General features: G+C 37.3%; 1 protein-coding gene across 4 annotated transcripts in view; it reads left to right on the top strand.

Annotated features, from left to right (window-relative positions):
• The first annotated feature begins 3,565 nt into the window (after positions 1–3,565).
• The window catches only part of SLTM (SAFB like transcription modulator), a 44,391-nt gene continuing 24,169 nt past the window's right edge, over positions 3,566–23,787 (top strand). For 3 of the 4 annotated variants that reach the window (XM_039230626.1, XM_039230627.1, XM_039230625.1), the window contains exons 1-5: positions 3,566–3,816; positions 4,785–4,872; positions 15,719–15,783; positions 18,493–18,690; positions 19,574–19,621. In XM_039230626.1, coding sequence (XP_039086557.1) covers positions 3,655–3,816; positions 4,785–4,872; positions 15,719–15,783; positions 18,493–18,690; positions 19,574–19,621 — 561 coding nt within the window. In that variant the 5' untranslated portion in view covers positions 3,566–3,654. The remainder of the gene's footprint in view (positions 3,817–4,784; positions 4,873–15,718; positions 15,784–18,492; positions 18,691–19,573; positions 19,622–23,787) is intronic. The other variant, XM_039230628.1, reaches the window with a different exon arrangement.

The following is a 23,787-nucleotide window of genomic DNA, read 5'->3' as shown; positions in this document are numbered from 1 at the left end:
ACATTGCGTTAGGAGCCTACACAATGGTGAATGAGAGAGATTAGGTAGTCGTGATCTTCCTAGAGTCTGGCATGCTTGGCACATAGTAAACATGCAATAGATATTTCTTTTTTTTTTTTTTAATGTTTTTAATGTTTATTTTTGAGAGAGAGAGAGAGAGAGAGATGGAGAGAGAGACGGAGGATGAGCAGGGAAGGGGCAGAGACAGCAGGAGATACAGAATAAGAAGCAGGCTCTAGGCTCCAAGCTGTCAGCACAGAGCCTGATGCAGGGCTCAAACCCACAAAGCGGGAGATCATGATCTGAGCCAAAGTCAGAAGCTGAATCGACTGAGCCCCTTCAATAGATATTTCTTAAAAGATGGGCTTATATGAAAACAAAACACTTAAGAAGTGCAAAAGTATTCAGTAAATGGCAAGAGGCTTTCTACAATAAAATATGTCATTATTACCTTTTAAGCAGTGTTCTTTAAAAAAAAATGTTTGCTTATTTATGTATTTTGAGAGAAAGTGTAAGCCAGGAAGGGGCAGAGAGAGAGAATCTCAAGTAGGCTCCATGCCTCCCATGAATTGTGAGATGATGACCTGAGCCAAAATGAAGTTGGATGCTCAACTGATTGAGCCATCCAGGTGCCCCTTAAGTAGTATTCTTGATGCAGAAATAAGTGCACCATGTTCCTTCACATAATCATATTTCATTAGAGATGAAGATTGAAAAAAAATCATACTAAAGAAACATCCAATTAAAGTGAATTATTTCGAGGGGGAGGGGGAAAAATAAAGTGAATTATTTAAGGGCACCTAGGTGGCTTTGTCAGTTAAACTTCCAACTCTTGATTTATGGCGCAGGCCATAATTTCACAGGTCCTGAGCTGGAGCCCCACATTGGGCACTGTGCTAATAGCGCAGAGCCTGCTTGGGATTCTCTCTCTCTCTCTCTCTCTCTCTCTCTCTCTCTCTCTCAAAATAAGTAAATAAACATTAAAAAAAATAAAGATGAAGTATTTAGATAAGTAATTTCAAAAACCAAAAATCATATTTTAAGTGACAAAATTAAATATTCTATGTTAAAAGTGCAAGAATATTTTTCCTCCACCCTATATTCTATTATAAAAAATTAGATTTATGTATTATGTATAAATAACTTCAAACTTATAAAAATAATTTAAACAGTATACTATTAACAACCTTATGCCTTTCATCTACGTTTCCTAATTATTAGCATTTGTGCTACATTTGTCTCCTTAATTATTAACACCTTGCTACATTGAGTTTAGTGATTTGTAACACATCCCGACATTTGTTCTCTCCCTCAACCATTTGAAAGTAAATTGCAGACAGAAAGATACTTCTTCACCTCTAAGAACCTCAACAAGTATCTTCTAAGAACTAAGACATTCAACAGAACCATGATTTAACACTCTAGATATTTAACATTGGTACAATAATGCAATCTAATATACAGTCAAATTTCCCAATTGTCTCCAATTTATCTATTTTTCAGTTAGTAGCTTTTTGATCTAAAATCCAAACAACAATCACACACAAAATTTAGTTATCAAATCCCTCTAGTCCTCTTTATTTTGGAACTGCTTTACTACTTTTAGGATACTGCTTTTTTGAAGAATCTAGAGCTTTCATTTTGTTGAATGTCCCACAATCGTCTGATTGATTTTTTCTCGAGGAGTTTCAGGTTAAACATTCTTGGCATTTGGGCGGGTGATGTGTCCTTCCCAAGTGCAACAGATCAGAAGGCACACATCTCCATTTTAAGATAATTCCTTTACTGATTTTTTTTTTTAAAGAAAAAGACACACTCACTCCTCACTCACTTTAACTATCACATTAGCTTTTGATTAGTATAAACCCTCTTTACAAGTATTCACAAAGGGTGAAAGCAGGGAAAGTTAGTGGGAAATGAGATCTCAGGTTTAGGGTCAATTTGGCCAATGATTAGTTGTGGGTCCCTAGGTAAATTTCTTAAAATCTTTATTGAGAGAGAGAGAGAGAGAGAAGTGAGGATTATAACAGATTTCTTAAGATCCTTGGAGTTCTAAAATTCTATCACTGTGAATCAAGCTGTACTAGGGACAGAACTGGACTTGGAATCATGAGACCTGGATTTGAGCACCGGTTCGGCCACATACCAGCTATGTGAACATGCACAAGCCATTTAATCTCTCTAAGCCTCGCATAGATTTCACCCCACGGAATTCGGAAGGATTAAGAGGGTTGTTGCATGTCAAAGCACATTATTAACTGTAAAGAATTACCCCAATGTCAAGTATTATTTTATGATGTCCAGTTTTTCTCCTTTTTGTGTGGTCAACCAGGAAAAAAAACACAAAGTGAGACAGATTTTGTCAATTTAAGTTTTAAAATCAGAAAATGCCAGGGGCGCCTGGGTGGTTCAGTAGGTTAAGGATCTGACTTCGGCTCAGGTCATGATCTCACGGTTCGTGGGTTTGAGCCCCGTGTCAGGCTCTGTGCTGACAGCTCAGAGCCTGGAACCTGCTTCTGATTCTGTGTCTCCGTCTCTCTCTGACCCTCCCCGGCTCATGCTGTCTCTCTCTCTCTCTCTCTCTCCGAAAAAAAAAAATCAGAAAATGCCAGTATAATTACTTGTGCGTCATAATCAGCGTATGGAATTTATAGAACAGTTTTATTCCATACATGCTTAGGCTTTGATAATACTGACTCAAGTTACGAATAGGTACTCACTTGTACAGGCCGGTCCCTCATAAGAAGATGGTGATTGTTCTTGGGATCCCAAGTTTTGCGGGGACAAAACCGTGAACACTGTCTGAGAATGGTCACGAATACTTATAAACTAACTTCCTCATTCAGCGATCAGTTTCGTGTTGAGCCCTCAGGTCCAACGGAGAGGAGGATAAACTGAAGCCAAAGCAGAGGGAGGGAAGTTGTCCTGTTTATCCAGTGAGTGGGGCAGCCCTGAAACAAACTAAGCCTCCCTGGACTGAAGGCATGTTTCCGCCTGAGCCAGTTAGTGGGACCTGTCACCTAGGCCGGCCCTTTATATTCTTATAACACTTAGAACCCTTTACGTTATTTTCTAAAATTGCCCCGCGGTTTCTTTCCAGCCTTTTGATTGGAACTCGGGGAACCTAGTTCGTTAGTGCACACTGGCCACATGTTTTCGATTGTTCAGCACGTCTGATAAAGTATCTCCCTAGAGGAGGTTCAGGGCTCGCACACGCCCCTTGGTCCGTGTTGAGTAACACGCGAACTATCTACGCCGAGGAGTGCCTGACACTGTTGTTGCTCAAGTCTCCAGACGCTGCCAGAAAATGGCTAACGAAGCGGCGGGAGAACGGCGGCGCAGCGGACGTTGGTGCGGTTGGACGTGCCTGACCTCCCAGCCCACGCAAGGGGTCGCGCCGCCCAGGTGGCCGCGGCCGGCTCCGAAGAGCGCGCCGGGTGCCGTCCCCCGCGCCAGTGCGCACGCGCGCCCGTCATCCGGGTGCTGGCTGCGGCTGCAGGTTGCGCTGGGGTGGCGGACAGGGGGCGGGGCCAGCGGCTCATTGTGCGCAGCGTTCCGCGGCGCCGGCGGCCGCCGAGGCCTGGGTCGAAGTTGGCGCTGCTGCCGCCGCCCTGCAGCCCACTCGCTGCCTCGGCAGCGCGCTGCTCTTCTAAAATGGCTGCCGCTACCGGTGCTGTGGCAGCCTCGGCCGCCTCGGGTCAGGCGGAAGGTAAAAAGATCACTGATCTGCGGGTCATCGATCTCAAGTCCGAGCTGAAGCGGCGGAACTTAGACATCACCGGAGTGAAGACTGTGCTCGTCTCCCGACTCAAGCAGGTGAGGCCCGGCGAGGTCCGGGAACAGGAGCTTAGGCCGCGCCTCGGAGCCCCCACTTCCGCCGCAGCCCCCGGCCGCTGGCAGCCGCCGGGGCCCGCGGGGCGGCGTGGTGAGGAGGCCCCGGGCGGCGCCCGCGCGTGCGGGGCGGGTGAGGACCCTCCCTCGGCGCCCCCGCCCCCGCGAGCCGGGCTGGGCCTGCGAGGGGCCCGCGAGGCGCCCGGGACCGGCCGTCGCAGCCGTGCGCGCCCCTGCCTCCTCCGGGACGTCCCCGCCAGGCTGTGAGGGCTGCGGCCGGCCGGCACGGCCTCCCAAGGGCGATCGTGGAGACCCGGGAGGCGCTCGGTCCCCAGTCTTTGGCGGTGGTGAGCGCGTGCATTTCTTGGCCTCAGAGGGACTGGTTACTTTGGTGACTTCTGCGAAGTTACCGTTTAATTGTGCCCAACCGTTTCCTCCCCATCTTGTGGGGGGAATTGGTAGTGGGAGTTGAGGGGCGGGTCAGAGAGAGGGTTTGTTTTCCGCTGGGTTTTCAGTTTTTGCATCAGAGCAGTAATCTGCTTTTTCATCCCTGATTAGCTTTCTGGCTTATTTGAGTGAGCGGTGGAATTGTAGTAGAGGAGAAATAAGGCTGCATTATAGAAATTAGATCTCTTTTTAGTTATATACTTTCATAGCCAGCAACTTTTCTGCAGTTGAGACTTTTTAGACTTTTGTTCAGTATGATGATATGTGATATTTAATTATCTCGACTCGGTAGAATTTAAAACTCCATGTGATTTTGGTACCTACTGGTATTTCCCCGTGAAAGTTTCTCACACTCGTGTAGTTTAATTGCTCTTTTTTGAAGTCGGTTTATGAAATGCCTGGCAATTCTAATGTCTTGAGGCTTGAGGTTTGCTAATTTTTTTTTCGTTTTTATAAAATAAGTTTAGATAGATTGTGTAGCATATTAACTTCTCTTTCTAATGTAGGCTATTGAAGAGGAAGGAGGCGATCCAGATAATATTGAATTAACTGTTTCAACTGATACTCCAAACAAGAAACCAACCAAAGGCAAAGGTTGTTACGAGTTATGAACATATTTTAAAATATATTTTGGTTATATAACTTGCCTCTGCTCTTGTGCCACTTGCCCTGTTTATATAGTGCTACTCTTTGCTATTTCCCTCTGGCACTCTGCCTTCTTGGGTCAAGGAAGAAAAGTTACTGTTGCCAGACTCTGGGTAACTTGTAGCCCTTAAGATTTGGCTGAAGCTGACCTGAAAGTGAGACCAGTTCTTTATTGCTTCCAAAAAATTACAAAGTCAAGTTTCATAATGTTTCTTCCTTCATAGTGTGAAGACCTGAAGAATAAAATACAGTTTAATACATGTCTACCTTGCCCCACAATTGGCAGAGTATTGATGGAATTCCTTCCAAATCTTTCACCTTGGCTCCTGCTGTTTTCTCTAGTATATTAAAATTTTATAACCTTTATGTTTAGTATTTTGTTTCACATGGTGAACTTAATTTCCATTTATGCTATTATACATTTCTGATTTTCAGTGAAATTCAAAAAGACCTCACCAATCATACTAACAAGGTAGGGAAAAAATCCATGATTAATTAGCTTTAAAAAAGTTTTAAATTATAGGGATGTGTTAAAGTTTTTAATTTTATTACTTTTAAATTAGACTAGAATATATTTCCAGGGTATGGTCATTTAATGAATAGGTAAAAGTGGTTCTAAATTACCATTTTGATGATATAAATGGGATTAAGGTATTTTTAAAATGTTCCAGTAATTGAAATCTTCACCTGAATAATTATAAATTTCTCCCACTCTCCCATAAGGACAGTGGTAGAGAGTGGACATGATGTGGGTATCTGGATCCAGGTACCTGTTTACAAGTTCCATGTAGACTGTGTCATGGACAGTTGCAGAGTTTTTAAAAATCTAACTTTCCTTACTGCTGTAAGTGATCGAAATGCCACTCTATCTGCCGTGAACCAGATGGATTGTAACTAGAGTAAAATAATTGCATGGAATATTAATGTTTGATCTTAAGCAATCTGTAGGTACTAGGACTGGACAGATCTTGACAGCATCTCACTATTTTAGTTTTCATATGTTTGTAAGAGTTCGCCTTTTGTGCCAAAGGAAATTGCAAAGGGCTAAGGAATATTTCCTGGATAGGATGGGAATGACAGAAGTGGAAGCCGAGTTTAGAGGAATAATAAAGTTACCTTGAAAATCTGTGGCTTTCAACGTAACTGACGCGGTGTATCGCTTTGAGAGCTACATTTCCCTGCGTTTAGAGAAACTTGTGCTGAGGAGCCTATGCTGACAAACCAGAGGCTATTTCAAAATGAAGGATAAAAAATTTTGGAAATAAGTTTATGAGCAATTAACCATATTTCTTATAATGGTTTTGATTCATGTCATTTGGCTCCTTGTGATAGTTTAAAATATGCCACCTATTAATCATAGTTCCGGATTATTCAAACTGATTATCAATTTTAGCATCTGAAGTAAACCTTATCTGATTGGTTCATTCTCCCCTATTTTTAATTTCTGTGTGTATCTCTTTTTCAGTTATTAGAAACTTCATTCACCTTACCCTTAGAAATAATTTCAGCAGTATAAAATTTTAAGGAGTTTTTCTTTTCTGTATATACAATGTGTGTGTATATACACATTTTTTTCCTTTATATGGATTTTTAGGATACTTGAACTTTAATTTTTCCGTAACACTGTTGTGAAGGTGTCTTGTGGTCTCTAGTTAGAAGTTGTAACATTTAATCTTTTGTCTGTAGCAGGCTACTACTGAGTACTTGAAGGGACTCATTCTAGGATGCACATGATAAATAGCTCTTAGCTTCTTAAATTCCATTTATAATTGTACTGAAAGTTCTATAAATTACAAAGACAATGTAAATTCCAAACTAAGAACCTGGTTTGAATTAATGTGCAATTAAAGATGCCTTTAAGTAAGATTGTTTTAAATTTTGAATTAAGTTTAAAAATAATATTTTAAAAAATCAAATTTAAATATAGAAACTTAAAATATCAATAACGTTTTTAAAACCAAGGACTTGAGAAATATTATTTTAGTGAGATGTCAGTTTTTCAGTTTAACTGCTGAATTACTACATTGAATTCTTTTTTCCAAATCTTATTTCACTTAAAAGTATCTACCCTAAAATAACTTCATTTTGGTCACATTACCTTTCCTTCAGTGATTTGTTTTTTTTTCTTGGTAAAATTGGAATTTTTACTAGATCATCTGTAAGGCTCTTTTAGTTCTGAAATTTAATGATTATATGTAGCCAAGAGCCAGAAGAAAATGCTTTCTGTTCAACTAAAATAGGTGTGTAAGGAAGGAAGAGTAGAGTTCATAGGTGCTCAATCAGTGTAAATATTCTTTAGAACAGATCATTAGAAAAGGAAAACAAGGGATTGCTAAGAGGTAGTCATGTAGACATCAGCAAGATACAGCATATATTTGTCAGGGAAAAAATATTTCTTATGATAATCTTAGATACTAAATTAAAAGTTAAATGGTGTTAAGAAAGCAAGAGATGAGCTTAATGGGCCTGGAAACATTACTTAGGTGAAATATTAAGCTTATTCTGTTATAAATGCAGGGTCACTATTTCTTTAAAAAATTTTTTTATGTTAAAATGTTTGTGTTTCGGGGTGCCTGGGTGGCTCAGTGAGTTAAATGTTCAACTTTGGCTCAGGTCATGATCTCACAGTGGATGAGTTCAAGCCCTGCGTCCAGTTCTGTGCTGACAGCTCAGAGCCTGGAGCTTGCTTTAGATTCTGTGTCTTCCTCTCTCTCTGCCCTTCCTCCAATCATGCTCTTTCTGTCTCTCAAAAATGAATAAATGTTAAAATTTTTTTAAAGAAATATTTGTGTTTAGACAGATTAGAGGAAGAGGGATCTGTATTCTTAACTATATTTTAGAGTATTTAAAATACGTAGTTATTGCAAGCACAAGCTTGTAATAAATGTTGATAATATTATAGTTGGCTCTAATATTTATAAAATCTGTTTGCATACTGTTAGTATGGTGAAACAGTTTGTAGCTTATACTAATTCTCCCTTCTGAGTCTCTTTACAGCTCTCTTTGCTATGAACTTTTTAATAAGTAACATAGAAGAAAGCTTTACCGGGGAGATTTACTGTCATATTATTTGGGTGTGTGTTGAGAAAGCAGTTAAACAGGTAGAGCTAACTCTTCATTAACTTGTTTTAGAGACTATAGATTTAATGTTTCTTATGCTTTACCTAACAAGGGCATATCGTATTCTTTTGATTGTCAACCTTTAGAGTCACTTCTGAACTTCAGCAGAAGTTATTTTATGTGGTTAATCAGTGTAGTATTCAGAATTATATATAATGCAGTACTTATGTTGAAACACACTTGGAATACATGTAGGCTTAGTAAAGGTCCAAACTATTACATGAAATCTGATTTTTTTTTCCTCCTGTAGAAACATGTATAATTTGGGGGTATAGGTTTATTTAAACATCTAATGCCTAATTTTGTAGAGAAAATACCACAGACAATGTAATTAGTTACATGTTTACTGTGTAAAGCTTTCTGAAATTTATGTCTGATAAGAATATTGTAAACTGCATAAAATGTATTTAATACACTATAGTATTCTAGTGCACTTTAATTCTTGCCTTTTTTTTTTTTTTTTTTTTTTTTTAACTTTAGTATGTTGAGTGTTAAACCAGTCAGAACTGTGGCATTGAGAAGGGCTTTGGGGACAGGATTGTCATAGATATTTTTGGATACCCACTAGGCTAGAAACTTTGTGAGCATAAGGACATAGTCTTTCATTTACATTAGTCTCTGTAATGCCTAGTATAGTGCTAGGCATGTAGTAGATACTCAGAAAATATTTGTTGAATGAATACTGACGGCCATATGATGACTTTCTTAACTGCTTTTAGAAATATTTCTTTTGGTACTTATTTTAATTGCCTGTTTCTTTGTTGGAAGCACGTGTGTCGGAGATTAATGGTCTGTTATCTTTCAAGAGGTACCTTTCTCAACAGCACTAGTGGCTCCCCCTTAAGCACTGATATGTAAAGCACACTTACTCTTAGGACACATGAATCATTGCAACATCCTTTTATTCCTTACCACTTTGTTGCTGGGTTGGAAATCCTCATAACTTTTGCTAGAATGTCGTCCAGCCTTAGAAGTTGTGTCTGTCTTTTTCGCATCACCAAGTCAGACCTTTTATCTCCGCCATTAGAACTTGCAGTTTGTTTTATGCAGTTTATATGCTGGATTATGTTTATCATCAAAGCACTCGTGTACTTTTTCCAGCTGTTTTATTGTGTCAAATGTGGTGTGTGTCAAGGTAGGTAAAATTTTCTAGTTCTTTAAGACAGTGTGCTTCTCCCAAGTTAGTCCTCTTCTAGACATTCTGAGTTAGAAGCAGAGGGCTTCAGACTTTAACTCCTCTTTCATGAACTCCTCTTTTGTGAAAATAAAGTATGAATTGTCCAGGAATTAGGGGAAAAAGAAATCTTTATTATTAGTAGCATCAGAAATGACTTTAATAAGGTTAAAACAATGGTTTAGGGCGTAAGGGTGGAATTTATGGGTTTATTTAATCGACTGTACTGTAGTTCTCACATATATATCATAAAAAAGGTCCTCAAGGTTGTACAGTTCTAGGCGTTAACCATTTACATCCTAAACCCCACAGCCTGAGTTAGCCTTCCATGGCAGATCTGGTACCCGGGCATAGTTGTTTGCTATATAGCTGTACAGTATTGTTTCCCTGATTATAAAAGTGAAATAATGCTCATTTAAAAAATGCAGTAATACGGACAAGTACTAAAAGGTGAAAACTCCCCATAATTCCTCCACCCTGAATCTATTACAGGTGTTACTTGTTTATCTAAGGTGTGTGCGTACGTGTGCATGTACTCATAGGAGATTTATGTTGACAGATTTTTTTTCCTTTTTAAAAACTATAATAGGTTCACATCATAGGTGGTGCTTTAATAAAGGCAGAAATTTTCTCTAACCTGGAGAACCAGAAAACAGTAGTCTTCCTCATACATTCTTTTCGTTGTAGCTGCTTATTTATGCTCAGTCGTCCTAGTGACTCTCTCTGTTAGTCATCTGAGTTTTTAAGAACATAGACACCAGGCTCCTCCCCAGAGGTCCGGCTTTGGCTCCTCTGTTGGGGGCACAGGCTGCATTATATTCTAAAAGTTCCCTGGGTGATTCTCACACAGTCAGAGTGAAGAACCACTGACTAGAGCTTGAAGGTTGGCATCATTCTCATTCACCTCTTTCTGCTTGGCAGTTTGCAAATACTTGGCAGTTTTGTATGTTTTACATTTTCTGAAACACTCCACATCACTTTTTTTAGTTCTGACAGCAGGACTTAGAGTTAGCCAGGAGTATTTTATTTTTATTGGAAGAGTAGAAAAGTAACCCATTAAAAATGAAGTTACATTTTTGCTGTCTTTTAGAGTAAAATCTTATGTGTGTACACGTGTCCATTTATTTTGTGTGTGTGTGTGTGTCTTTGTTTATACTTATCTTTAGATGACAAAGTTGACAAGTTTTTAAAAATATACTTTTGGGGATTTCTGGCTGGCTCAGTTGGTTAAGTTTTCGACGTTGGCTCAGGTCCTAATCTCATAGTTTGTGAGTTCGAGCCCCAAGTTGGGCTCTGTGCTGACAGCTCAGAGTCTGGAGCTGGCTTTGGATTTTGTGTTTCCTTCCTTCTCTCTCTACCCCTCCCCTGCTTGTGGGTACCAAGTGTGCTCTTTCTCAAAAATAAATAAGGAGTAAAAAAAATAAAAATAATAAAAATGTTTTTTTGTTTTCTGGATTTATTATAATGAATGAATTATCTGCAGATTTTAAAAAATAAAATAAAATGACCTATTAGATGGCTGCTATTAGGTCTTTTAGAAAAGTTTTATTAGTAAAATATTTATTAGTAAAATATTAATAGAAGAGATGCTAAAACATTGTATGCAATTGTACGCAAACAACACAAAGCATTGTCTGATTATTTTAAGATACTGTATGTAATTGCGGAGAGGTTGTTGCTGGAAACACCCATGTTCAGTTTGGCTTATATTCTGATTTTTTCTCCCTTTACTCAAACAGCAATTTTATGACTAAACATTTTCTACATTTTATAGCTTTTGTAAATGTTTATAGCAAAGAGCTGCTCAAGTCACAAAGTTTTTTGACAAAATTTCTTTCTTTCTTTCTTTCTTTCTTTCTTTCTTTCTTTCTTTCTTCCTTTCTGACAAAATTACCTTAAACTGAGTGGAGTTTTCTGTTTTGTTTTTGGTTTTAGAGGTATTTCTGAACTTGAGAATTGCTAATCCTTATAATGACCATTTTGCCTTTGGAGGAGAAAACCAATTTATGACCCAGAATCCTTTAATCATAATTCTGAAATACAGAATTTCTGAAAAATTGAGTTTTTTTCCTTAAGTTTGGTGGAAAAAGTGAAGTTATTTAAGGCCTTAATTTATTTATAGTCTTGATTTATCTTATTTGGCGTGAATATGCATATGTTCACTGTTCCAGAAGCCACTAGGGAACTTAGATTAATTATATATACATCGTCGTACTCTTCTAAAATCTGAAAATTCTTAATTATCCTTAATTCTAAAAATAAGGAATTTGTGGACTTATAAACATTTCTGTCACATAATAAGGAGGTGTTTCTAGCGTCATCTTCCTTTGGTGCATACATTTTTTCTTTGCCATTTTACTCTAGACCCTAAAATCACACAAAGAATGTTGCGGTGTTTTTATGTGAAATTCTGTAATTCCAAAAATAGCCATGTGTTACTACTATGGATAATTTAAGATGTGATACATTAATTTTGCTTCTATATATTTTTTTTGTTTTCTATACATTTCTATATATTTGCTTCTATATATATATTTTGCTTCTAATATATTTTGTATTTTGTTATTCAGACTGTCTTTACTGCCCAACAGATTTTCTAGTTTTGTTCCTCAAAGCAGTAAAGTTAGGTTTCAGTGGTGACGGGCTGTCTTAGTCAGTAGAGCATGAGACTTTTGATCTTGGGGTTGTGAGTTCGAGCCCCACATTGGACATAGAGCCTACTTAAAAAAGTTTTTTTAAGGGGCACCTGGTTGGTTCATTCGGTGAAGTGTCGGATTCTTGATCTTGGTTTTCTGAGTTCCAGCGCTGTGTTGGGTGTAGAGATTGCTTAAAAATAAAATCTTAAAAAAAAAAGTTAGGCTTACGTTACATTAAGCTTTAAGTTAGCTCTTACCCTGGTAATACTGCTTTCCTTTGCACCAGTTCCCATTTCTGTGGCACATGCCTGAATCCTTGAAGGACTAAAGATTAGTTGATTACTTTGCTGTAGGAGTTTTGATAGCACAGGCTTACATAGGAGATAGAGGTATCAATGGTTACTGATGGTACAAAAAATGCCAAAAGTGATGGGGATTTTTGGGAGTTTAAGGAGGATTTGGTTTTTCTTTTATTTCTCCTTTGTGACATAAGTTCAGAATTCATAGAGGTACTTTGTAGCATCATCGAAGTTGGGAACTTACAGTCCTTACTGACAAGGTAGGTTTGCACATGATGCTCGTTTGACTGGCCTGCCACCTCCTACCTTTTGTCCCAGTGAGAGCTGAATAGCAATCCAGGCCCTGTTACATCCAGTCTGTGATGTACTCCGTTATCAGTCAGGTAGCATATCTGCTCATTATATAACATTGTTCTAGGTTCTGGGCCAGATGATGATCATCAGAGCTTTTTAAAATGTGAGTTATATTTTACATGAGCGAAGGATGATACTTTTTTCAGTAAAGAAGAAATTATAATATAGTTTCTAATTCAACATGTGTAAAGTAAACCCAAAGTTACAAATTATAAAATTAGTCAAAAGCTAGAATGTAAAATTTCAGGATTTTAAAAAAAATTTTGGAATGATCAAAGATGTCTTTATAAAGTTTGTTCATTCTAAATATACAGAATAAAGATGATGTCAGTTCATTTGTAAGACACCAACCAGAATTTTCTTATATTGCCTTTCAGAATTTAAACATCTGTTTCCCAAGATGGTAAAATTTCAATTTTCTTAAACACTATGGTACCTATCAAGTTATTGGTACAGTTTTATCACTGTATGTTTGAAAATCTTGTCCTCATGGTTTTTATGTTTACATGCTGATACATTAAATTTCTAGTGCTTTCGTGTGACACAGCTGTTTAAGACAGTACGGGATAGCAAAGTTGGGCCGTTTTGTGTACCTATGTCTCTTGTTGCCTATTTGTCATGGGGCATGTTACAAAATATTGGAGTCTTACATTTAAATATTCTATAAATGTGGCTTTTGGAGCCTCTCTTTACATTATAAGAAATAACAGTATTAACAACAGGCACATTATAGCTTCTCAGAGATCTAAAGGCTTTGTGGGCTTTGAGAAGTGGGAATATAGGCCTAGGTTTAAATTGAAGCACTGCCTTCAATAGTGTAATCTGATTAACTTTTCAGCAATAGTTTCCTCTTTTATAGAATGGGATAATAGTTTCAGAGTAGCTATGAGGATAAAATAAGTAAATATATTAACGTATATAAAACGTTTATCCTAGTGCCTAGACCATGGAAGCCACTTAAGCAGTGACAGTGACTGCTGGTGTTATTTTTGTTGCTGTGGTGTAATTTGGTTTTCCTTTAAGTAAACTAAAGCAAGTGAAATTCACCACAGAATGTGCAAAGTATGTGTAGTTTGTCATTATGCTGGAGGCTGCCATTTTAAAGATAGTATCTTCAAACTGAGTTAATTAACCACTCCTTACTAGGATAATGTCTTTTAACTAGGTCATAAAGATGTAGTGGAAAGAATTTAGGACTGGAAATGAGAAACCTTGGCTTCCAGTTCAGACAGTGCCATTTACTAGCATTGGGCAAGCTACTTAACGTCTCAGGCTCATTTTGTCTTTCATAAGATTGTGATTACCTGCCCCATATACCATAGGGGGCTTGGAAAAATCAAAATTTTTTCTCAAATGCTTTGTAAAATTGTAGAGCAGGTTGTAGTCATAAGGAGTAAATATGTTTGCAGATGTTCTGAAGGATGTCCCTGCAAAGCTCAACTCTGTAGATTACTTGGTGGTGTGTTTTGTGGTCTTCTATTTTTAAAAAGCTTATTTTTCCCCAAAAGAAGCATCTTTAAAGTTTTTATTCAATGGAACTTGATCTAAATGTGATAGAATGTAGTGAGCTCTTTCTCACCTTATAACATTTTCTTTTTCAGGAGAGAAACATCTTCACTTACTTTTTAAAAAATAGATAAATAAATGCTTTCTGATCAGCAGACTTTGTTGCTCCTTGCAGTAACTTCCATTTTTTTTAAGTGTTTATTTTGAGAGAGAGTGAGAGAGAGCAGGCACGCATGTGACTAGGGGAGAGGCAGAGGCAGAGAGAATTCTGAGCAGGCTCCACGCCTGAAGCTCAGTGCTCTCTCCCACTGTGAGATCATAACCTGAACTGAAATCAAGAGTCACCAGCTGAGCCAACCAGGTGCTTCCCTTGTAGTAACTTCTAATTTCTACTTTCTCTAAAACACAGACACCAACATTCCAAATAGGAAGCGAATGCCACACAAGCGCCACACTTTCTCTTTTGATTCACACAAGCCCATAAGAGACAGGGACAAGCCCTCTTTTACCTGGTGGGTTAAAAAAAAACAACAGCAACTCCACTCTTAATCTTGTTTTTCACATACCTGGCAGGGTCAGACTCTTGTTGCTTTTTTATCACTCCTTTGGGGCGAGGGTTTCAGACTGGGAGTACATGGAAGATAGGGCCTGAGGAGGAAAGGGAGGCACGCTTTTTATTTTTTTACAGCTACCTTATACCTAAACCCTCTACCCTGGGGGTCACAGAAGCTTGAGATAGGTACATGGCAGTCCCTGTTTTAGGCAAAGGGAAAAGCTGATTAGTTGGCCTCAAGAAAGAACATCCATTCACATTTCAAAATAAATGAATTTTTAAAAAATTTCAATACTAAAGTTCCAGCAGTTGTGGTTTTTACAGCATTTCAGATGCGTATTGTTATTCAGTAGGTTTTTATGGAGCAGCCTGAAAACAACTTTTAGCATTGCCTTGGTGGGAAAAAATGTATTTCTTTAAATGTGGAAAACATTTTTAAAGGTCCAACTGCTGATTTGTAAAGTTTGTAGATGCGAGTTGGGTGGGGGAGACCTGTAGTCTATCTGGAAGCTATTAGCAGTTTTCAGTCTGAAGTAATTTCTCCTTGCCTTAATATTTGGTTTATATTTAGGCCTTTGGAGAAATACGAAATAAGCATAAAAGCAGTTACTGTACTTAAGGAATTTCTTTTCTAAATGGTGAAGCAAGATGTTTTTGAGAGTACAAGGCATATATTATTGACTGATGAACTGTAAGGTGTAGATTAAAGTATGAGAATTTTATTGCAGAGAAAGCTTTTCGAAGAATAGCATTTAGGGATGGCTTTGTGGGGGACATTAGCTGTGATCTTAACTATCAGACGTCTCGTGACAGACACAGGACACTGTTGAAAGGTGCTGCTACTTATGGGAGAATTGAAGAGGAGAATTTGAGTGGCATAAAGAAAAATGTATTGTGTATATCGAGTCAGTTAAGATGAAGGGTTCATGTTAGGATTATTGGCGCAGCCTGTTTTTGTGAAACAGCATGACATTCTTAATAAAGCTTTTTTGTTTGGGACAGCTATGAGCAGGTGGTTTATAAGCAGTTCGGGTTAGTTTTGTTGATGATTTGGGAGTAGAGAGTGATACTTTGGGGGTCAACTTTTCCGAATGTTTTTTGCTCTTTAAAGTAATAAAATACTGGTTGTTAGCCCATTTTCCTTCTTTCGCAGGTAAAAAACAGGAAGCAGATGAGTTGAGTGGAGATGCTTCTGTGGAAGATGATGCTTTTGTCAAGGTAAAGTGTTAATTACTCAGGTTAAGATGTTTGTTTTGAGCGTAGTATTTTGCATGATGAATTCATGCAGTTGAATAATAGAAGTATGTAGGTAAAATAAAGATATTTATGTAGTATTGTCAATCTCATCATAGTTGAGAAGTATAATAAGTAACTTTGTTTTTAGTTTAATGAGACATAGGGCTAAAAATAATTTTCGTCCAGGTCTTTAAGTAGAAATCAGACATAGAGGCCAGAGGAACAGTTACAAGACAATTGATATGTTGATTCCTGGACAAGGTACCGCAATGAAGGTATTGATAATTTATTTTGCATCTGCCCATTGCATTTTTAGTTTTTGTATAAAATACACAAAACTAGCTTAATGTAGTCCTTAAAATGGAGAGAGAAGATTGCTGATGTGTTGCTATTTAGGAAAGATCAAATTAAGAAATTGTCTTGCCCTTTAAAGATAAATAAGCCATTTTTTTTTTTGGCTAAAAATGAATGTATTTCAAAACTGACCGGCCAGAAAAATCATGTATATAGTTTTAGCTAGAGTTGCAGCAGTTCTGTGTGTTATTTTTAATCACAGGGTTTTTTTTCGTGTGTGTGTGTGTGTGTGTGTGTGTGTGTGTGTGTTTACTAATGTAATCTGCTAGTTAGGACTTAAGGAATGCGGCATTTGCAGGGATTATTTAATGACCATAGTTTCTCTTAAATTATATATGTTTATACCCCCTTATATTCTGTTTTCTGTGTAGTTAGTCTGTAAAGTCATAACATCTCTGGGTGTCTGTGTCCTCTACCGTAAAGTCAGCTTGTGTGCATTCACCAGGCCATCTCTCCTGCTGCTTAGCCCTTCCCCGCCCCACGTTACAGGCACACACACAGACCACAGAGGCTCCCACATGCCCTGTACTTTGCACCTTGCACTTTGAGGGTATGCATAGAGAGAAAGAAATGCATGGTTGAGGATTTAAGTCTGAAATCAGATAATTTTAGGAAATATTTGCCCAAGGAGCCATTAAAATTGATGATTGCATGCCTATAATTAGCTTTCATTTGAGCCTTTCAGAGCTCTCCAGTCTCTGTGTTCTGTTATCCTTGTGATATATCTTCCTTTAGGTTTGTTTCTGTGTTCTTATTTTCTCCAGGTGTCTTCACTAGTGAGTGTATGTCAAGTAAAAATTATCCATAACCTGGAAAAACATGTGACTTAGTAAACGATTTTTTAATTTCCAAATGTCTCAGTTTCAGGTCTTCAATTCGTAAAAATCTCACATTCATTTGAACTGTTAGGAGGTAGATCCATCCATTCAGCATAACAGTATTGTCTCATGTGCTGCAAAGGATACTTTTGTATTGTTATTAAATGAACCTGGTCATAATGTCTAGAAGAACAGAAGAGCTTTTTTTAAAAAAAATCCTGTTTAAATAAATCTTCAGTTCCTTCTTTATACTTCCTTTTTCACTTTGGAAGTACTGGCATATATGATGTATTTGATAGAAACAAAGTGAATATGCTTATCTCTCAGAATTGGTGATTTTGGAATTTATACAGTAGCGGCAAGTAAGTATCACCTATTGTCTAGACATGAATAGTAGAGTAATTGCTTTTATTTACAAGTGAAGAAAATGGTCAAAGTTGGCATTTCAGAGAGTAAATAAGGTTCCCTGGGTGATTTCCCTTAGTTTCTTTCTCTCCTTCTCCTCCTCCTTTCTCTTCCTCTTCTATTTTTCCCTCTACCCTTGTTACATAATCATCTACTCTGTTTTCACTCTCCAATGTTCCCTCACTCATATGTGGTGAAGTTGGTTAAACCTACTGCCCTAGAAACCTCCTGCTCCCAAGCACTCCATATTCTAATACAATCATATTTCTTTTCTTTGCCCATCTCCCTCCGAAATTTCTATTTCCTCACTGTAGTTCAGAGCCGAATGGTTGATAGTCATGCCCCTGCCCTTTTTCCCTTTTAACCTAGAAGCCTTTTCTTAAATCTATTATATTTACCGTAAGAATAGGAAAAGAGGAAGGGTGTTCATTGCTTTCAACCCTTTCTCTGCAGTTAAAGAGGAAACTAAATAGATTGCTACTTTTCTTTGTTTCTGTTGATGTATTGTATATCCATAAACTTTGAAGGGCAAACAGAATTCCTTCACGGAGATAACCCCAACCTGTGTTTCCCTGCCTATCTGGGATTATGGCACAATGATGGATTTCAAAATAAATACATTTAATTATTTGAATTTTTTTCAACAGCAGAGTGTTAACAGTTGGGGTGCCTTATTATTAATTAGAAATAAGCTTTGTTAGAATATGTAAGACCTACAGGGTCTTTGAAGTTAAATCATACTATGGCACATGGAGAAATCAAGTCATTTGTGTGAAGTCATGTCTTCTAGGACAACTCCCGGGATGTGACTTAGTAAATATTTAATAACTGGAACTTGAGAGCATCTCCTCCAGTAGCAATCCAGTTAGTGTGTACCTCAGTGTGAGAGCTTTGGGTACTTAGATGCATGGTTCAATAACTTTGGGATTTGACCTCTTCTTTTTAAAGTCACAGTAAATATTTAAGGTAAAATGATTGAACTTTGACTTTGGGAATAAGGTCAAAAAGTATGGTAAGATTTAAACCATGTAGACATGTAAAGTACCAAAAACGTTTGGTGGATAGCCTACACTACTTTGCCTCTAGTTGTACCAAATTTTCTTACCATTAAAAGGACTGTGAATTGGAGAATCAAGAGGCACAGGAACAAGATGGAAATGATGAACTAAAGGACTCTGAAGAATTTGGTGAAAATGAAGAAGAAAATGTGCATTCCAAGGAGTTACTTTCTACAGAAGAGAACCAGAGAGCTCATGAATTAATAGAGGCAGAAGCAATAGAAGATATAGAAAAAGAGGACATCGAAAGTCAGGTCTTTAGCCAGTTTTTTAAAAATGTGACACAGATAAATTAAGTAATAAATAATAAAAAGTATTTTTTTCTAGTTCAATGTAGAAGTCTCAGAATTTTCAAAAATATCATTTTGAAGTTATAGACCACCCAAAATCCTACCACCTAAGGTGACCTTTTAAATTTTTGCTTGTCTTCCACATTTGTGGATATTTTTATATAGTAGGTTACTATGCTTTTAATTGCTATTTCTTCTACATAATGTTTTCATATAACATACCATAATTTCATAATGCGTGTGCTATACTGCAATAGAAATAGATTGATTTCTATGTGTCAAATAGCCACTCCTTTAATTTGGAACATTTACATTTAAGTTGTTTTCTGCCCCATTATGGATGGAGTGTACCAGTTCACTCTGATGTTGCCAACAGTACTGGATGGTAGCTGTTTTTTTCTATTGCTATTTTAGTAGATATAAAGGATTAATTTGCTTTGGTTATTATTAAGGGTGGGTTATTATTAAGGGTGGGTAGTTTAAAGGCATATAATTTTAAAAATTATTTGATTGAAATAGACAATTTGTCTTGTTTTGAAGTTACGTTAGTGTCTCTTAAAAACCAGTGGATTAGAGAGTCAGTACTGTTAATATTCATGCTTAGAATATATCTACTTAATCAAATAAATGAAGGGCTCAGGAGATTTTTGTGATCCTTTATCAGTGTGACTATTTTTATGTTGGCATAAAAAGTGTAGTCTGAATTATTAAGTGTTGACTTAGTACCGACGGTATCATAGACACTGTGCAGAATACAAGGCAAGTGATAGTTGGGTATAGCATAAAAGCATTCTCATGTTACCCAGATATTTTGTAAAGCAAAGCTATTGTATACCCTTTTACTTAGGAAATTGAAGCTCAAGAAGGTGAAGATGATACCTTTCTAACAGCCCAAGTAAGTTTACATTTAGTCCTCTGAATATGATATTGTGGGTGGAAGGGCTTGGAAAAGGAATCTTATTTTGACTTCGTAATTCTCTAATTCATAAAACTGCTTTAGACTCAGGTTAAATACTGGTGTATACAAAATATTTAAAATTGGCATCTGAAATTTCTGTTGCCACAAAGGTAATTGGAAGATATTATAAGGTTCCTACCATTTTCAGAATAAAAATAAAAATAGTCCATCCTTTCTGTTGAAAAACAAAAAACAAAAGAAACCAAACAAAACGAAGCACCTCTGGTTACCAGTCTTTTGAGAAGTCCACACTCTCCTTGATTTTTTTTCTGGCACTTTGCAATGAAGTAAATAATTTAAAATACCCTTATCAGCTTTATTTAAGATTTTGTTAATTTAACACACCTGTGATGGGCATAATATAAAAATGATAAAAGTCTCTGTTCTAGAAATTTACTCGTGTGTGTGTGTGTGTAGAAAATGACTATTCTGCTATTGTGTGTCGTGTTGTTTTTGGTATATGTGATTTATATAGTGTACATTTTGAAGTGTGACTTATAGGGGCTATAAACACATTTATATAGCTTAGTTGCTACAATGTTTTCTTTTTAACTTATCCTTTGTTTTTTTCCTCATCTGTACTCAAGAACCCCTTTTTCGTTTGCCTTCTTTAAATAGTATGCTTTGAAATAGAGATAGGAGTTTTCTCTCTTCACTAGATTAAGAAAAAAATAGTGATCAAGTCTGTTATTTCCTTACTATAATATGTGCCAGAAGAGTATGTAAGTGGGGCTCATACTTGGGGACTGCTTGGCTGATTGCGTCTGGTCACGCCTTCTTTCCTGCAGCTCTCTTGCCTTTGAAATGATGTTGAGCCACAAATGCTGGTGAGGCTGTATTTTGGCTTTCTGCGTTTTTTGCAGTGGGGGGAGAAACTGCATTTCTGGGAGAAATGTGTTTGATAATTTGGAATATTCAGGAAGGAAATGTTAGGACTATGAAAGTCTATAGATTGGCCCCCATACTGTCTCCAAATAAATTCATTTCTGAGTGACAGAGAATAGGTGAGGAAAAATAACTTTCAGTTTGGGGTAGTACCTTTTCTAGACTAATTTGCAAAAAGGTAGATTTGAGCTCTTCATATTCTTTAGCAACTAGCTTGTTAGTTTCCACCAAGGGCCACTCCTGGAGTTGTGTAGGTTGTGGGTTGTGTAAAGGGATCATTTCTAAGGGTCCCCATTCACATAATTGATTACATGTTTATTATAAAAATTTAACAGATAAAAGTATCTTAAGGAATGGATGCCTTTTAAAAAATTTTCATAGATCTTTATGGCCTGGAGATGGCCATGGTCCCCTTCTATCCTGATGAGTGAACAGTTGTTCCTCATCAAGGGCCCTACTGTATAAAAAGATAGGGAGGTTACATCCTCGGAGAAGTTTTCTTTACGTAAAATGACCTTTTTCTTCTTTCTGAATAATGTAGACGGGAACGTCTAGCAATATATAAGAATGTTTCTATGTGTCATTGTGATCTAATGCTTCTGAACGTATTATTTTACTGTGTGCATTAAGTAATACTACATAGAGTGTAACCATCACCCACTTTACCTGTTACAATTCATGGGCAGTCTTGTTTCAGGTATACCTCCTTTCATTTTTTCCTTTCTTCAATATTAAAACAAATCCTGGATATCATATTTTGCTTTAAAAATTTCAGTGTGTATCTCTAAATGAGAATTCTTTTATTTTTTTTTTTACAGTATCACTCCTAAGATTGTTAATCTCATTAAATGTACAGTTAGTATTCAAATGTTCAATTGTGCATAGTTTTTTGCTTTTTTATTTTATTTTATTTTTTTTGATGTTTTATTTATTTCTAGGAGAGAGAGAGAGAGAGACAGCGTGAGCAGGGGAGGGTCAGAGAGAGAGGGAGTCACAGACTGAAACAGGCTCCAGGCTCTGAGCTGGCAGTCAGCACAGAGCCCGACGCGGGGCTCGAACCCACGAACCTCGAGATCTTGACCTAAGTGAAAATCGGACGCTTAACCGACTAAGCCACCCAGGCGCCCCAGTTTTTTGCTTTTTTAAAATTTCACAGGTTTTGTTTGAATCAGATGCAAATAAGATGTACCTACTGTGATTGATTGAAATGTTTATTAGATCTCTTTTATTCTATGTTTTCCCTCTATTTTCCTTCAGTTTATTTGTTGAAGAAATCAAATTGTATGTTATGTAGAGCAAGGGTTGGCAATGTTTTTCTTAAGGGACTAAGTAGAAAATATTTTAGCCATTTTGGGCCGTAGGGTCTGTGTTACAACTATTCAGCTCTGCCATTGTTGTGTGAAAGCAGCTGTAGACTGTAGACATGGCTGCTTCAGTAAAAGTATTTACAAAAAGAAGTATCTAGCCTCTTTTTGCCAACCTGTGGTACAGGCTTTCCAAAGTCTAGATTTTGCTGATTACATTTCTGTGGAGTTGTTCAACATGTGTCTTTGTTTTTCTGTATTCTCTGTAAATTGGTAAGTTGGTTATAGGATCTAGAGACTTACTGTCTAATTCAGGGCACCCCACCCCCACCCCAACACACCCAACTGCTTCATAAACAGTGTTTTGTTCTTCCATTTGGAGGCATATAATGTCTGGTTGTATCTTCTTGGTGATGGCACCAATCATTGATGATCCATACCCCTTTGATCAAAGTAGTGATATTCAAATTCTATCATTTCTTCTATACTGATTAACTAGAATGTTCCTAGAAAGAGAAATATCTCATACTATTTGGTTATCTGGTGGTACCATTTACAAAGGAAAGCCAGTATATATATTTGTGACTCATTTCTTTTCCTTTTATTAACCAATTTTTGGAATAATGAGGAGGTTCATCACTGACTAATGAGTTTGTTATTTTTCCTTTTTTCTCCCTTAGTTTCATTTTGAACTCACGGATTTAAATGTATTTACTCTATTTCAGTCCATTGTAGTTATCCTTGTTCAGGGTTCAAACTGTCACATCTGTAGTTTGTGGGAGCCTCTTCATTTCAACATGATCCTAGTAGTCTTTGATTGCTTCCTTGCTTTCTGGTATGTAATGGTGTTCCTTTTTCTGTTCTAGACCTAATTAGCCATTTTTTCCTTTTATAATGGTAAATGGGTTTCAAGAAAATATTCTTGGTGGTAGGGATGTAGTTCATTGCTACTGGGTTTTCATATTTTCTAGGTCTTTTCTTTCAATGTACAAAGCTAGAGAATGTGTATGGTTTTTTGGTTTGTTTTTGCTTTTAAGTTAAATAGATTTTGAGGTCATAGGGATACTTGTAAGTTAATCATTTCCTTTGTCTTACGGTACACATAAAATAGTCTTAGAAACTTAATATCAACACCAATACGAAAAAGATTAGTGAAAATAATTTCCCCCCACTATATTTGTCCTAAAGATGTACCCTTCTAGGAGTGAAGGAGTCCTAAAGAGGATTATATAACCAACTCATACATATTTAGGTTGACTTGTTTCATTTTATTTTCAGTAATTAAGGTGTTGCTTTTAAACTTATTTGAATCTGTAACTTTTTTTATTTTTATTTTTTTATTTCTAGGAGAGAGAGAGAGAGACAGCGTGAGCAGGGGAGGGTCAGAGAGAGAGGGAGTCACAGACTCTGAAATAGGCTCCAGGCTCTGAGCTGGCAGTCAACACAGAGCCCGACGCGGGGCTCGAACCCATGATCGCGGGATCATGACCTAAGCGAAAGTCGGATGCTCAACCGACTAAGCCACCCAGGCGCCCCTCACACTAGGTCATTTAACTTTAGTTATTTACAATATGTGGTTTCAAAATCAAAGCTATAAGAAAAATACATTCAGAAAACTCCCCTTCAGGGGTGCCTGTCTGGCTCATCTGGTAGAGCATGTGACCCTTGATCTCAGGGTCATAAGTTTAAGCCCCACATTGGGCGTAGAGCTCATATCCACAAAAAAAAGTCCCCTACACTCATTCCCTTGATGGCAAACTTTTAAAATTCTTGATATATTCTTCTTTTATTAGTTTTTTTTTTTATTAAAGATAGAAACAAATTGGCCATATATTTGTACAGGAATGTATTTATTGAAAGCCAGTTTTCAGACTTAACTAACTTTAAATATTTGGCCTTCAGGTGTTAGCCAAG

The sequence above is a fragment of the Hyaena hyaena genome, unplaced genomic scaffold (assembly GCF_003009895.1).
Source record: "Hyaena hyaena isolate Hyena2069 unplaced genomic scaffold, ASM300989v1 scaffold_49, whole genome shotgun sequence".
Taxonomy (NCBI): Eukaryota; Metazoa; Chordata; class Mammalia; order Carnivora; family Hyaenidae; genus Hyaena; species Hyaena hyaena.
The sequence above is the reverse complement of the archived record's forward strand: the minus strand, read 5'-3'. Positions and strand labels throughout refer to the sequence as shown.